This window comes from Typopeltis vanoorti, chromosome 12 (assembly GCF_054136105.1).
Source record: "Typopeltis vanoorti isolate ZY-2024b chromosome 12, IOZ_Tvanoo_1.0, whole genome shotgun sequence".
NCBI classification, from domain to species: Eukaryota; Metazoa; Arthropoda; class Arachnida; order Uropygi; family Thelyphonidae; genus Typopeltis; species Typopeltis vanoorti.
The window spans coordinates 49,871,779-49,888,552 of record NC_143560.1 but is presented as its reverse complement, the minus strand read 5'-3'; the positions used below and the strand labels follow the sequence as shown (position 1 = coordinate 49,888,552).

At 34.8% G+C, this 16,774-nt stretch overlaps 1 protein-coding gene across 3 annotated transcripts in view; it reads left to right on the top strand.

Moving 5' to 3' along the window:
- Window positions 1-16,774, top strand: part of LOC150100777 (zinc finger MYM-type protein 4-like) — a 521,809-nt gene that overhangs the window by 26,076 nt on the left and 478,959 nt on the right. For 2 of the 3 annotated variants that reach the window (XM_090402209.1, XM_090402211.1), the window contains exons 2-3: window positions 2,466-3,698; window positions 8,675-8,785. In XM_090402209.1, the coding sequence (XP_090258335.1) occupies window positions 2,466-3,698; window positions 8,675-8,785 (1,344 nt within the window). The remainder of the gene's footprint in view (window positions 1-2,465; window positions 3,699-8,674; window positions 8,786-16,774) is intronic. The other variant, XM_090402210.1, reaches the window with a different exon arrangement.

Here is a 16,774-nt window from a genome sequence, read left to right as displayed (position 1 = left end):
GATGTGGAACCAATTCGAACCTCATTTCGCGCAATTTTGCCATTGTGATGTGTGGGACAGCACTTTTTTTGTGCACCAATCTTGGCTGTTTTTTCTTCAGTTCTTCTTTTAAACGGTCCAACAAGGATGAATAATATACTCCTGTTATTGTCTTACCATTTTCCAAATAGTCTATCATGATAATTCCTTGGGAATCCAAAAAAAAACAGTGGCCATCACCTTCCTGGCAATGTCAGGAAGCTCTGATGTGATGTCATTGCATGAGGATTTGAATAGGTTGGTACTTTAGGGTTGAAGAATGACAATGCCACTGAAGTGTTAGTAAAATTATACACTTTGGATTCCAATTAAGATGGAATGAAGTTTATGATATTGGAGGAAATTGGCTTCGGGTGGTGGAAGTGAGGGAACTAGGGGATCTTGGTGGATAGGAAACTGAAGTTCAGGGGATATGTCACAAAAGTTGTAAGGTTACTCAAAAGAATAGCTGCTGTAATGTGAAGAACTCTCACAAGTACTGATAGGGAGGGGATAATTTCACTGTATAAGGAACTAATCAGGCTATGTTTGGATTTCTGTGTCCAGACTTAGTCACCTGGCTATGTTGGTGATAAGAAAATAGTGGAGAGATTGCAGAGGCTAGCAAATAAGTTCGTTTCGGTTTTTCAGAGTGGAATGAAACACATTTTATTTAATATATGTAATAAATACTAGTCAGTTATATATTGACCCTCTTTATCAATGACCTCTTGCCATCTGTCCACCAACTTCATTATGTCACGTTCATAAAACTCCTGAGGTTTACTGGTGAAAAACTGATCCTGGTGTCTTTTGACAGCCTCCTCATTAGCGAAGGTTTTCCTGTTCAGAGAATTCTGCAACGATCGGAATAAATGGTAATCAGAAGGTGCCAGGTTTGGTAAATATGGAGGATGCAGCAAAACATCTCAGCCAAGACTTAACAATTTACTGTGGGTTGTTAACGATATGTGGGGTCTGGTGTTAGACAACTCCTTTCCGATTTGCCAATTCAGGATGTTTTTGCATGGGCCAGTCGCTTTAACTGTTAGCAATAGACAGTTGAATCAATCGTTCTGCCTGACGATAACACCTCATAGTGGACAACACCTTTTATAATCCCACCACACAGAGAGCACGATCTTCTTTGGGTGCAATTCTGCTTTCAAGGTTGTTTGCAGCGGTTCGCTGTTGTGCCCCTGTGCTCTTTTACATACCATGTTATCTTACACGACCCATTTTTCATCTCCCGTAATCATCCGCTTCAAAAATGGGTCGTTTTCTTGGCAACGTAGCAACGAATCTCACATGGATATGCGAGCAGTCATATTCGCCTCAGTCAATTCATGCGGCACCCAAACATTGAGTTTTGAAACATATCCCAGCTTGTGCAAATGGTTTTCAATGCTTGTATGGGATATGTTCTGTACTGCAGCAATTTCCCACACTGTTTATGACAGATTTTTGTTGACGATATCCTTCACAACACTCAAATCAACCTCGGTCGGACGACCAGCGCGAGGCACATCACTGACATCAAAATCTCCAGAACGGAATTTGGCAAACCAATTTTGGCATACATGTTCTGTTGAGGCACCATCCCCATATACGCTGCATATTTTTTTATGGGCCTCCACAGCTATTTTGCCTTTTTTGAAATAAAAAAGCAAAATATGCCGGTACGTAATATTTTGCTTTTTTATTTCAATACTTAATTGAAATTCACTACTTAATTAAAAATAAAGTACAAAATATGTACTTTATTTTTAATACAAAAAATAAAGTACATATTTTGCTTTTTTGAAATAAAAAAGCAAAATATGTACTTTATTTCCTTCCATTTCTAAAAATATGTTACACACACGCAACTGAAGTAGGCCGAACGAAAATTCACTGAAAGGTTATGTGAATCACCTTTCATCTGCGCAGTAGCATTGAAAGGCGACATTTCACAATAGCAACAGGTGAAGCAGCATAAACTTGTACTAACGCATAAACCAAACGAACTTATTTGCCAACCCAATGAGATGCAGTCTGCAGAGCTTGGGAGATAGGAAAAGAGGTGATGTATGATAGTTATTTTGTTGTGTGAGTGCTTGACCTACTGAAATGAGTCTGTCTGCAGACTTCATGGAGACTTGGAAATAATGAGTATTTTGATATCAGGGTAGAGAAATGATTTTTAGTATCACCAAATATGAGTTGAGAAACTGCTCCAGCCAGTTTCTCGAATGTGTGTAGAACATTACATCCAAGTTAAAAAAAAAAAAAAAGTTTGAGAATTGCTTTCGATCATAGAATATAAGACACACAATCGAGATGTTACTACATATAAATGCTATATATATCAGATTTTAGTAATTTCCAGCTTATTATGTTGTTTCTGTTGTAGTTATAGAATTCAATAGAATTATAGAATTATCTAATAGAATTATTTTATTTTTCAGAAAATTCCATCAGATAACACCTGTACTGATGACTCAAAGAAATTGTCCTTAACTGAAGTGAATGCTTCATCAGAACCAGTTGCAACTGAAAGTACTGATTTTACAAGTACAATCTCAGAAGTTGTTTCTGAGAAACACCATGAAATCGCACATAAAGACAATAGTTTATGTGATACTGCTAGCAAAGTACATGCAACAATCGAAGAAAGCATACCAAGTGTTGATTTTAATTCAGATTTACCAGATGATACAAGTGAACATTCAAATTTTTCCTCTGATAAAACTGATAGTGCACAAAATCGGATGGAAGATGAAGAGAAACCATTGCAAAATGTCGAAGATTCTCTTATTGATAGCTCTAGTAATTTGAACTGCAATAGTCCAGAAACAAGTGACACCTCTTGTATTTTACCAACTGAAAAGTGTGAAGAAGGTTTTAAATCAAACCTTCCAAGGTTAACAAAGAATAAGGATCAAGGTACTTTTGAAAATGAAAGCTTATCTCTGGATGTTGAAGGAGGAAATGATAGTGATAACACATCTGACAATAAAATACTTTCAAAAGAGGCAGAATCTGACAGCGATGTTCAGGGTAATGAACCAGAAAGAAGTGAAGATAAAAAGAATTCTGAAGAATTACAAAGTCAGACTGAGCATCAGGATGCTGGAACTGGAGAACAGATTCATGATTTATGTGAAGTAGCTATGAAAGAAGAAAAAGTGTTAGATTTAGCAGATGATGAACCCACAAAACAGGGGAAAGGTTTAATAGAGGAAGAGGAGTCCATGGATATTGATGATAATTCATTCCATAGAAGTTCACCGCATTCCATAGGTGAAGATAATGATGTTGAAAATAAAAAAGTGGAAGAAATAGGAGAAGAAGAAATGGATTATTCTGAACATACTTGTACAATGGATGAAACAGATAATTCTTTGCATAATGATATAACACCTGATACACAGTCGTCATCAACCATTAAATTTCCAAGGAAACGAATGCCTGAGGATGACATCAAAGTCAATCACAAGACTGATGAAAATAAAAGCAAACATTCTTCAGAACATTTTGTAGAGAATTCCTGTATAGATAAAAGTAAGTGCAGGTGCTTAAATGGTGATACTAAAAAAGTTTGCAACTGCAGAAATGAAGAAAGTTTTTCTTCTGAAACACTTAAGACTGATAAAATATTGGATATAGTTAAGAAGGAACCAGATGAAGAAAAGGTAAAAGTATGTTGATGCTGTAATGTTTATTATACATATCGTAGTGTCTGACTTTTATAGTTGTTATTTATATATTTTATGTTTTTGATACACTTGTTCCTTTAAAGGTTTTTATTATACAGAAATGACAGTTTTCAACCCACCAGAGAACATGCTCTGTTAACAGACATATACCAGCTTCATAGCTTTAATTTGCTAGGTTTCTAATTTGCTGTAAAAGAATCTTTAGTCTTTTACAGCAGTCCTAACTGCATCAATTCTCAATTTTTTTTTTAGACATCTTTTTGTTAATCTTTCATTGTCCACTTTGGATTTGTGTTGTATGCAGATTTGACATTAATAATAATAATAATATTATATTATTATATTATGTTTATATTAATAATATAATATTATGAATATAAATATTAATAATAGCAATTTTTTTTAATATTTTCATTTTTAATGTGGTTCTGTCATTGATGATTCATTCTATCAGCACATTTTTAATTTTCCTCAATTTTTATATCTCCATCCTTGGATCAGCATTTTTAACTGATCTTTCATTCTATATGCTAAATCAAGATCAAACATATCTTATATACTACTAGTTTGGTATTTTGGCTGATTCCTTCTTTTTCTTCATATATAAATTTATTCACATGATTTCTTACTGTACCACCTTTGTTTATTCTGTTTTGAATCTCTGGATCAGTATTTATTAACCCTGCTTTCAGTCTGTAACTTTAAGTAACTTTGAATGCTGTCTGATAGTGTTTCCGCTGACTTTTCTGACTTGGCACATCTTTTCTCCAAAAGATGTGCCAAGGCTGTAGAGATGAAACACCAGACATACTACAACTAACTGAAATCAAGAACCTCATCCTCTTCAAAACTCACACCAAGGCCCATAATAGATGCAAAAAAACAATTAACGCTTCCAAAACAGAGTTCGAAAGAGCAAAAAGCAGGAAACTAGCAGCCTGTCCATACACTTGCCAAAGCAATTGGCCATAACTTCTGTCCAACACTATTCCCATGTCTATCATACCCAGATGGCTCTACTGCATCATCACCCACAGAAAAAGCCAATCTTCTGGCTTCATACTTTGCTTCAAATGCATGCATAACTGACGATGGTAAATGTCCCCCAACCATTCCAGACACCCAACATATAATGCCCCCTATATCTTTTGCCAGGATGAGATCAGAAAAATACTGTCCCAATTAGACACAAAAAATGTCTCCTGGCCCTGATGGCATTCCCCCAATTGTTCTGAAAGTTTGTGCTCCAGAACTAACCCCTATCCTATGCCACCTATATATACTCTCTTACTCCACTGGAATCCCACAAACTGGAAATTGGCCTATATTCAGCCCATTCCCAAGAAGTGTGACAAGTCACTGCCATCTAATTACCGCCCTATCTCTCTTATCTCAGTCCTGTCAAAAGTAATGGAAAAAATCATCAATTCCCGACTCCTACAATATCTTGAAGACACCCACCAAATAAATGACCGCCAGTATGGATTCTGCCACTGCCGATCAACAGGAGATCTACTCACATACGTCATCCATCTCTGGACAAATGCTATGGAGAACTTTGGCGAATCTCAGGTGGTTGCACTAGATATCTCCAAAGCCTTTGACCAGGTCTGGCACAGAGGCCTACTGGGCAAAGTACCATCATTCGGTCTGACCCAGGACTTCTGTAGTTGGATTGCCAGCTTTCTGTCTGGATGCACACTGTGTGTGATGGTGGATGGCTCCCTGTCCTCTCACCATTCAATTAATTCTGCGGTCCCACAAGGTTCTGTCCTCTCAACAACCCTCTTCCTTCTATATATCAATGACCTACTGTATTGACCTCCACCCAATACATAGTTTTGCGGACGACAGCACACTACACTCCTTGCTTGCATCTGATAAGCCTTACCCTACACAACTCACCTCAACCTACAGAACATCAACCACCACCACCCTCAACTCCGATCTCCAAGCCATCGTACAATGGGGTTCGGATAACCTCATAAATTTCAACGCCAATAAAATCCAGTTCTGTACAATTTCCCATAAAAAAGAACCATTTTTTCCCAGTATCCTTTTTGACGATACCCAAATTTCCAGACAGTTTGAGATCTCGCTTCTTGGAATCACCCTTACATCAAACCTCTCCTGGCATAAACATATCACAACCATTGCATCCTCAGCCTTAAAAAAACTAGGATTTCTCTTTGGCTTAAGACGTTACTTCACCTCCGAACAGCTATTAGCATTATACAAATCACAAACCCACCCAGCTATTGAATACTGCTTCCTCATGTGGGGTGGGGGCCCCTAAAAGCTCTCTCAAAATGCCCGACTCAATACAGAGGAGAGCAATTAGACATATCAATGATCCATCCCTTACCAACTCTCTCCCCCCACTTTCACGCAGACGTATGGTTTCTGCAGTATGTATATTCTACAAATATTTCCATGGGAAGCTCATATGAAATAACATCAATAATTCCTCTGCTCAGTACTAAGCTCATTGGATCACGTGCAGCTGCTGCGCAACATCCCTTCACAGTACACCTAGAAATAAACAGAACAGGTTTCTTTTCCTCTTCCTTCATCCCTGCAACTGCTGCACTGTGGAACAGTCTCCCACCTGCTGTGTTTCCCAAGGAATACAATTTAAAGTCATTCAAATCAAATGTAAACAAATTCCTCCTTTCCCAACCCACTATCCATACATGGTACTAATGTACTATAGATTGACCAACCAACCTCCTGTGTATGGGTTCAACATAAAAAAAATAAAAAATTGACTGAGCTACTGAGGCTCAGCTAGTTTCTTCTCACAATTAATTTTGGCTTTTCCTACCATACAGGTCATCCTCCTTGCCTGTGCCTTTTACTGCTCATGGGCATGCTCATCACCTTTCCCTTTATACCCCTTTCACATCCTTTACTTTATCTGTAACCCTTGCTTAATAATATCATTCATCCATCTTGCTCCTACTTGATTTATCCTCCTGATTTTGGGTATACAGTCGATACTACTTTCCTTAAAAACCTCTCGACAACCTCCCATGCACCATTGCATTTCCCTCCTCCAAATTCTGATGCTATAGCACTGCTGAAAGCTGACTTCTTGCCTTGTCATAATCACCTGCGATGTAATTCCATATATACCTCTTCTTAACAGAAAATGCTGCATGTCTGGCAGTCACCTAGGTGAAGACCACATGATTGCTTTCCCCAAGTGAAGGAAGTGTAGCTAAATTGGATACTGATATACTCTCCTATGCTATGACCAAATCCAACACTCTTAAACCTCTCATTCCCTCCATTATGTGCTGTTTCATGTAATTATCTCTTAACAACTGCTTAAACTCCATTTCCTTCCTTCCTTGTGATCATTCATTCTCTCAATGTATATCTCCATAGTTAAAATCCCTCATAATTACTCAACCTACATTCACCATGAAAATTTTCCAGTGCATACCATTCATATTCTCCCTTATATCCTGGATTATAGCAGCAACCAATTATATATTTCATCCTGTTGATTTCTGTTTCACACCGAATAGTCTGAAATAAACTGACCTCTGCATTCTTGTCCTCCTAATTCATTTCTACTAGTTTTGTTTAAGTTCTGCTATCGTTATATATATATATATGTATGTATGTATGTATGTATGTATGTATGTTAAAGATACCAAGAAATTTTATGCCCAAGGTAAAAAACTTTCTACATATATATATATATATATATATATATATATATATATATATATATATATATATAGTCATATTTTTTTATTCTGACTGAAATCCAAGAATTAGACAAACGATTAATTTATTTAACACACAACATGTTTCGTTGGAAAGCCTACTTCTTCAGGTGTGAGAACATTGAAAGTAAAATAAAATAACACTACAAAGAAACATTGTACTACTACAAAATCGACTATAAACTTCAGTTAAGTTTGAACTGCAGCTACAGTCTGGGCTAAAGTTCTATTGTTAGGCATCTGCGTGCATGTGACTTCACGAGTGTGCCAGTATCTGATAGCAGAGCTAAATGAGTCTGGTAAATTGTAACTAAGGTTACTGTTTATGTGATGAGATTCCAGGACAATTTCCTTAGACTCGGCTATGTGGCGTTCTACCTCGTCATGGTATATATGAAGGTTTGAAGTTGTTGTCCAGTTTATCTCATGTTGGCAGCCTTCACTATTTGTGTTCAGGGAAAACTTCTCAGTTTCAGGGAAACTGAGAAGTTCATCCTCCTATATCTCGAGGAACATCAAAGGGACATTGCTTACAACAGAACCAGAGCAAGCTCCCTCTCAAGCCATGTCCTGTTCTCAGTGAACACATATAATGAAGGCTGCTAACATGACATAAACTGGACAACTTCAAACCTTCATATATGCCACGACAAGGTAGAACGCTGCATAGTTGAATCTAAGGAAATTGTCCTGGACTCTCATCACATAAACAGTAATCTTAGTTACAATTTACTGGACTCATTTAGCTCTGCTATCAGATACTGGCACACTCGTGAAGTCACACGCATGCAGATACCTAACAATAGAACTTTAGCCCGGACTGTAGCTACAGTTCAAACTTAACTGAAATTTATAGTCGATTTTGTAGTGGTACAATGTTTCTTTGTAGCGTTTTTTTATTTTGCTTTCAGTGTTCTCATGCCTGAAGAAGTCAGCTTTCCGACGAAACATGTCGTGTGTTAAATAAATTAATCGTTTGTCTAATTCTCAGATTTCAGTCAGTATAAAAAAATATGAACATATCTTTATAGCGAGTAAATACAACAGATTTTCATATATATATATATCATTAGTTTATTATATATATAATTTCATTGGAGTAAAATTTTATAATGTAAAAATATTTGTATTGAGTCTCTAGATATAATAGTAATAATTCGATTTTGTGTGATTACCTTTGTTAAAAAGTTTTTTTTTTTTTTTTTTGTTTGTTTGTTTTAGGAACCCCCTAAATATGAACCTCCTTTGAACATTGCCAAGAGTGAACAAGACTGTGAAAATGATGTTGCGAAAAAGAACCAAAAGAATAGTGAGACTGATTCTGAAATAAAGGTATTGCTTAAAAGAAATAATAACAAAAACAGAGTAATTCTTTATCTATCATAAGCATTCTATATCTTTATAGCATGCTTACATTTTTATCATTATTACCAGACTCCTCCAGGGAGTAAGAGACTCGTTGAGGAAGGTCACATATCACCCACACCAGCTGCCATGGTTTTCTTGAATTCATTCATTTACATTACCTGTACCAACCACTTCCAAAGGCAAGCCATTCCAGTCACACACTGCTCTATGGGAGAAAAATTTAACTCTCACTCAATGGCAGCTGGTGAAAATTTAAAAAAAAAAAAAAAAAAAGTGGGGGTGTTGCATATACAAAATAACAAAAATAATTGATTTTTTCCTAATCAGTAACCAATTTATTAATAAGTAAATTTACATATTAAAAAATTTGCTTTATTAAAAATATTATTTGAAAATAAAATCCATTCTATTATTTTTGCCTTGACAAAATTTTTCAATAACCTTTTCGTTTTTTTAATTTGCGAAATCATGTTTTTTATAATTGAAAATTCAGCCTTGTATCTATAATAAATAAATAATTATATGCTATTCTAACAGAATAAAATAAGATTTACTGAAAATACTTCACCCTCACCACGAACACACACCAATAATAAAAGTTTCATATCTCACAAAAATAACTCATGCACGCATACAATTTATCTGTAGTGACACTGCTCAAACGAGCAGTGTCGGATTGATTCACTTGTTACGTGCAGTGACAAGTGCAAACGAACATTGGCGAGTCTAGCCAACTGACCGAATGTGATAATTCTGACACTGCCTTAGATCACAGTGCATTTGTTTTGTAATCTAAACCGTTAATTGAACAATTTCAATTATTAACTATTCAATCAATGTCGAAACATAAGCTGTATCCTTTAACATGTTGTATTGCATTTATATAATGAAGCATTGTTATTATTTATAAACACAAACAAAATTTAATTTTTTCATTTTTCCTTGGGGGTGCTGCAGTGTCACAGTGCTTATGTACAAGCCACCACTGCTCTCACTCCTTTCTTGAACTGCATTCTCAACTGCCATGGTGCCACTGATCCTTTTTCCACTTTCCATAAAATGAAAATTTCATCTACTGGTATCCTGTATGACCATTTCAGAAGTTTGTTGGTCTCTATCATATCACCCCTCTTTCTGCTGTTTACTAATGTTTGCGGTCTACAAATTCTCAGTCTTTTCTTATAATCTGCATTCCATAGTCTCATTATCATCTTTAATTCTCTCTTTGCACCCTCTCTGCAGTATCATAATCACCTCAGAAATAAGGAGATCAGATCTGTGCACAGTAGTCCAGGTGAAGCTGTAGGAAGATCTTGTAAAGACGCCAAATGGCATCCTTACATGTCATTGTTTTAGCATTTCAATTATCTTCTGAGTTGTATTTGCAATCTTTTCTATATGGCCCTTAAACTTGAACTAAAACTCCATGATCTCTAGCATGGTTAGTTTATTCTAACATAATGCTACTGATATGATACACCATATGATATCGCATTACACCCAAAGTGCTTAACTTTTCTGCAAGTGCTGCATGTCAGTAGTGTTCTTGATTACCCTGCCTACTTTGCATCATCAGCAAATAGCTTTGTTTCTTGTCAAATCCTTTTTGAATGTCATTACATTTTGCATACTTCCCACTTTTTGATATATGTCATTCAGCCGTCCTCTTATCCAAATTGTTAGTTTATAATTTACACCCTTATCCTCCAACTCATGCAACAGCCTTCCATGCTGTATATCCTGTCACAAACCTTGCAAAGTCCAAAAGTATTATGGTGTATCCATGATACTTTTTGTTATCTTAAAATTTATATTATAACATAGTTTCAAAATCAGTAATAAAAGAAAAGTAATTTTAGAATAATAGTCTCATGAACAGTGTGTTGTTAAAAAGTTTCTGTGAAGAACCATTAATTATTAATATTTGGAACATTTATTATGAAATAATAACAATACTGAACAATGAAATATAACAATTAAATTTTTTTTTTAAGTCATATGAGTTGAGTCCTAGTTCTGCTTAATGTAATAACATTAACTGGTCCTTTGCCTTGTCCAAGCATAATGCTTGGATAACTCATGAGCTGCTCTCTCTGTCTTACCCAGTTATGTTGTTTTGGTGGGAATGTATTTTTTGGCCAAGCAATGCATTTCCTCTTTTGAAAACTGATTATGTCATTTCAAAAAAAATAAAAGTCTTAGAAAAATATTTATATATATATATATATAAAATAATTTATTTATGAATTTCCAGTTCATTAACAGACTGGAGTGGTGGCAATATTTTACAATGCTAAATAGAAGTAGACATAAAGGGCTGATTAAAGAGGCATTGGAATTATTAATACTATTTACTACTAATGTTATTATTACTACCTCTGTTTCTATTTATTACTATATGTGGTGATATTTTTTTAAGAACATCACAATGGTTTGTGTAACAATATTATCCATGTCAGTCGTTCAAGTCAGTGGCATAAGATAATTTTTTTTTCTTCAAAATAAATAAAAATTCATCATTATTATTATTATTAAGAGAGACTTCCAGGGAGTCAGGGACTCATCGAAGTTGGCCCCATACTATATGCATCAGCTTTCATACTTGTTCTTGAATTCATTCATACTGCTTGCACACACATGTAATGACAATCTATTCCATTCATGCGCCACCATTCGATGAGGAAAATATTCTAGATCTCACCTCCTTAGTCGCATTCATTCTCAGCTTCCAAGGATCCAAAGATTGTCCTTTCCCCATCCTCTGTAAAATTTAAAAATTCCATCAACTGAAATCCTGTATGATCCATAAGTTTACCAGGGAAGGGTCCAGTAGAAATGAAAAGTCTATAATCAACTATGCCATCATAAGCAGATCCTGTTAGAAGCATACAAAAACGCAAGCGTCTGTTGAGGTCGTGAAATAGGCAGTGACCACCTACTTATTAGTATTGGAAGCGATCCATAAAATAAAAGTTGAAAAATGTAGAAAAAGTAGCAAGGGAATAAATGTTAAGATAAAGAACTACACACTGAAGAAAGAAGAAACAGCCATTGAGTATACAAGTAAAATAGCAAAGAAGATGAAAGAAGTAGAAAAAGAGATATATGAAGACCCAAGACGTAGAAAGCCTATGGTACAAGTTCAATACACTTCTTCTAGAAACAAACAAAGAAATTTGTGGTGTATCAATAAATAATGAACAGAAGAGACATAAAACACCCTGGTGGACTGAAGAACTAAAGGAAGAAATTAAAAAGAAAAAGCAATTGTGGAAGAGATATTTAACATCAAAGCTGCAGGTTGATAGAGAATAAAACAAAAGTAATAACGTTAAAACCTTAGTGAAAGGAGGAGTGAAAAGAAATTGCTGGGAAGACTTCAGACATACTTTAAAACAAAATTTTAAAGGAAACCAAAGACTCTTCTAAAATGTTTTAAGAAGAATGAGATCAGAGAAAGGATGCTCCATAAAGTTTATCAAAAATAAGGATGGAAAGTTACTCGCAAATCCTGAAGACATCATGGAAAGGTGAAAACAGTACTTCCAGGAATTATTGGAAGATGTGGGACACGGAAAAAAATAGAACCCCAAGAACAAGACACGCAAGTAAAATAGAAGAAAGTTGAAGTGAGGAAATTCATGCAAATGAACTGTTAGCAGCAATAAATAAAATAAAACTGAGCAAATCAGCAGGCCATGACCAAATAACACCAGAAATGGTAAAGAATTTAGGAACGAAAGCCATAAAATTTCTTTTACATCTATTCAGTGTCATATGAAAAAAGGAAATTATTCCCAAAGACTGGGGAGTAGCAATAATAATCCCTATATTTAAAAAAGGGGATAACCGTAAATGTGAAAACCATTTACGGTTATCTCCTTTACAAACAGAGGACGAAATGCAGTATGGCTTTTGAGAAAATAGAAGCACACAGGATCTTATCTTCAGTCTTAGACAAATATCAGAAAAAACATTGGAATATGGAAAAGAACTAAATGCATTAAAACATACTATTTGATTTTTAAGACCATGGATTTAAACATTTATACATAATCATCTGCTAGTTTCGCTAGCTATAACTGTATAGCTTTGTCAAGACAAGAAAGGTTATGCTAGTATTAAATGCAAAAAACAAAAGAATGTAGTAACGGTTTAAAAACAAGACAAATTGGAGAGCACGTGTGACATCACACGCATAAAGCTTGAAGACTTGTTATTGTTATTAAGTCGCGTTTTATAATATTTCACATAATTTAGTTCTGTTAAACTTAATGAATTTAACAGATTTTTCCACATGTCTTTTAACATTATTCCCTGGTTTCTATTGAGGCATTTCTATTTTGTGCATTTAATACTAGCATAACCTTTCTCGTCTTGACAAAGCTAGACAGTTACAGCTAGCGAAACTAGTAGACGATTATGTATAAATGTTTATTAAATCCATGGTCTTAAAAATCAAATAGTATGTTTCAATTTTAATGAAAAGGACCAAATAACTTTCAGTATGAATAGTCTAGATGGATATACAAAACACAAGGTATGTTGTTTAGATAAAGATAAATGCAAAAAGGCGAAATTACTCAACCATCTTACTTTCCTTAAAAGATGTTAACAGTATTCTATCATCCCCAAGTTCCTAATTGTAAAAGGACATAAAATCAAAAAAAGCTAAACGCATTTATTATAAAACTTCTTTAGCATTACTCCAAGAGAGAGAGAATCCAATATGTCAGATATGCATTAAACAATATTGACCTTAAATGCCAGAACATTTTTGATGATATTTCTAATCGCATAGACAACTCAACTTGGAATATTATTGACTGCATGATACACAACAGCTACAACAAAGCCTTTCAGTCTAGTAAAGTATCTCAAATCAAAAAATTTGATGAACTCTATAGAAAAAAATGCAACTCTAGACTAAGTCTCCCAGATGATAAAGTTATTTTTAACCTTTCAGACTACAGCCTTTCAAAACAAGAATCAGAAATTCTAAAAAAAGGTTTTAACTTTTCTATTGCTCCTAACCATATCCCAAAAATAGACTTCATATAATATTGAGAAAGGTCTTTCTCCAGAATATTACATCCTCAGAAAAGAAGGCAATTTTGAACTTAAAACGAAACAAAGACATTATAATAACTAAAGCAGACAAAGGTATCTCCACAGTCATTATGAATACCAAAGATTATATTACGAAGATCGGCACTTTACTAGGTGACCAGCTTTGTAGTTCAGCATGTAACCTTTTCTGAATGGAACATTCATGAACTTTGTCACTTCCAAAGTGAATACTGCATGACCACTGTCACCAACCGGATGCAGAATAGTTATTTCGTTAACTGAAACACCCCCTGACACTATGATCATATCTAACGCTCTTTGTCCTCAAGTTACTTCTGTCACATGCTGCTTGAGGAAGTTGTCCCACAACAGTTCAATAAATTCAGTTTCATTCTTCTCATGAGATTTTGCTGCTATTTAATCATTATTTGGATAATTAAAGTCTCCCATTATGATTACTCTTTTTGGTCTCATCTTTTCTATTTGGTAATGCATTTCTTCATCACTAGCAACCAATCCACCATGTCTGGAACAACACCCCACTATGTAATTGATCTTGTTAGATTCTAGCTCACATCAGATGGCTTCAAATTCATTGCCACTTGAAATAGTGTTACTAGTACTACAATCATAGTTCCCAACATTAACTTGATTCAATTCATCCAATATCATTAGCAGCACGCCCCTCCTTTCCTATCCTGTCTTTCCTTCCTAAAAACACTGTACACTTTACACTCGATACCAGTTGGTATGTGTGATTCTGATAGCCAGGTCTCACTAATGCCTACAATCTGAGGTGGTCCCAACGTATTGATCAAGGCAACAAACTCTACCCTTTTGTTTCTGATATTCCTAGTATTCGTATATAGACGTAATAAGCTATCTGCATGTTCTTTTGTATACTCTTGTCTGCAGTCTACGAGATACAGTTGGACAACTTGTCGATCTCTATTCTTCTCTAGTGCCTTATACATGTAGACATCTTTGCACGTTTGATTTGTCTATACTGGACCCATCAAAACAGGTATGACAAAAAAAAAACCCAGTACTGAATAACTATAATGATGTATGTAATGGAGTAAATGGATTTATTAACAAAGAAATATATGTTCACACATGATATGTACATCCACAGTTATCGGTGGAATCTTGGTCAAATAAAGCGATAATGATGGTACATTACATATTCGAAATGGACACTTTGTCTTTCAATTCTGTATGAACGAAATTAATGCTCAACAATAAATGTCTTTTCTTCCAACATCAACATCATTGCTACAGCTAAATGTAATTGTGTATATTCTTCACGTGCTCTTCTATTAATCTGCATACAGTTGAACAGCATATCTCATAGCGCATGTACTGAAGAGTTGTTGACGTTCTGTACTGTTTATTTGCACCATACCTTGTAATATATATATTATTTTTATTATATAAAAATATATTTTAAAAAATCCTTGGCCTACTCACGACACTGATGTTATAGGTTTACAATGTTTTATGGGTAGGAGACATAAGTTATAAACAATTTGTTGTATAAAACACAATTCCATGCAATCTGCTGTCTCATTAATAGTATTTTTATCTGTAAATGGTATGTGTTATGTATTATATGGGGTACATTGAACATTATGCAGAGCCATACTTATTCTATATTTAAGTTGTCAGTAAGCAGTTAGAATTGAAGGAAACACAGGAAGATGGTTTAATGTAAAATCAGGGGTAAGACAAGAATGCACATTATCTCCACTCTTATTTATCATCTATATGCATCACATTATGAAAAAAAGTGGCATTTGGACTGATATTAGAATTGGAGAATTTAGTTCTTTGCCTTATGCAAATGGTGTACTCATAAACACATTTAATGCAAGTCTCCAGGATTCTCTAACTAAATTGAATAATAGCTGTAGCAAATATGGCATGAAAATCAACAATAAAAACACCAAAACTATGAAAATAGGCAGGAGCATACTTCAGCTGCATTCTGAATGGGGAGCCTATAGAACAAGTAAAATATTTCAGCTATTTAGGCACAGTTTTTAGTGAAGATGGCTGGTTAAATCTGGAAGAAATAGGCAACAGAATAAGCAAAGCTTGTATGGTGGGTATCCAGCTGAATAAATTTTTATAGAATAAGAGAGAAATTAGTCAAAACAGTGTAAACTAGTAGTATACAAGACGGTATTCAAACCAATGTTAAGTTATGGATCCGAGAGTTGGGTTAGAAATAAAGCACTTGATCAAAGACTAGAGACCACAGATATAAGGGTTCTGAAAAAAATTAGAGGATTGAATCAATGGCAGAATCATATTAAAAATAAAGATATTAGAAAGGAACTTGACATGACTAATATTCAATAATGTTTGATCAGAGCTGATCTAAGGTGATATGTGTAAGGAACGATTAGCAAAACAAGAGTTCAATGCCAAAATGGCAGGAAAGAGACCCAGTGAAAGACCAAGGTCTAGGTGGATTGATTCAGTTAGAAGTGCCTTAGAAACATGAAATGTTAGATATGACAATATTGGAGTAATAGACTGATTTGGAGGAAAATTGTTGATAGTAGATTAATAATAATGTAAACTTAATCATGTAGTAACCTGAATTCTCCCTTAGGGGTACATACCAGGAGCTTGATGATGATGAATATACACATCACACTGGCAAGCTTACGATTGATTACAATTTTAAGCTTGTCAGTGCTATTACACTGCAGTTCAAGATTGTTCTGGGTTTAATTTTAAAATGTTGATGTTTCATTTGTTTTCACCAGAACTGTGACAGTGCCAATGATAAATTCATATTATTCAAAGAGCTCTGTCTATTTTGTATTGGTACCAAATTGTACCGTTACAAAATAGTTTGAATGAAAACTAAAT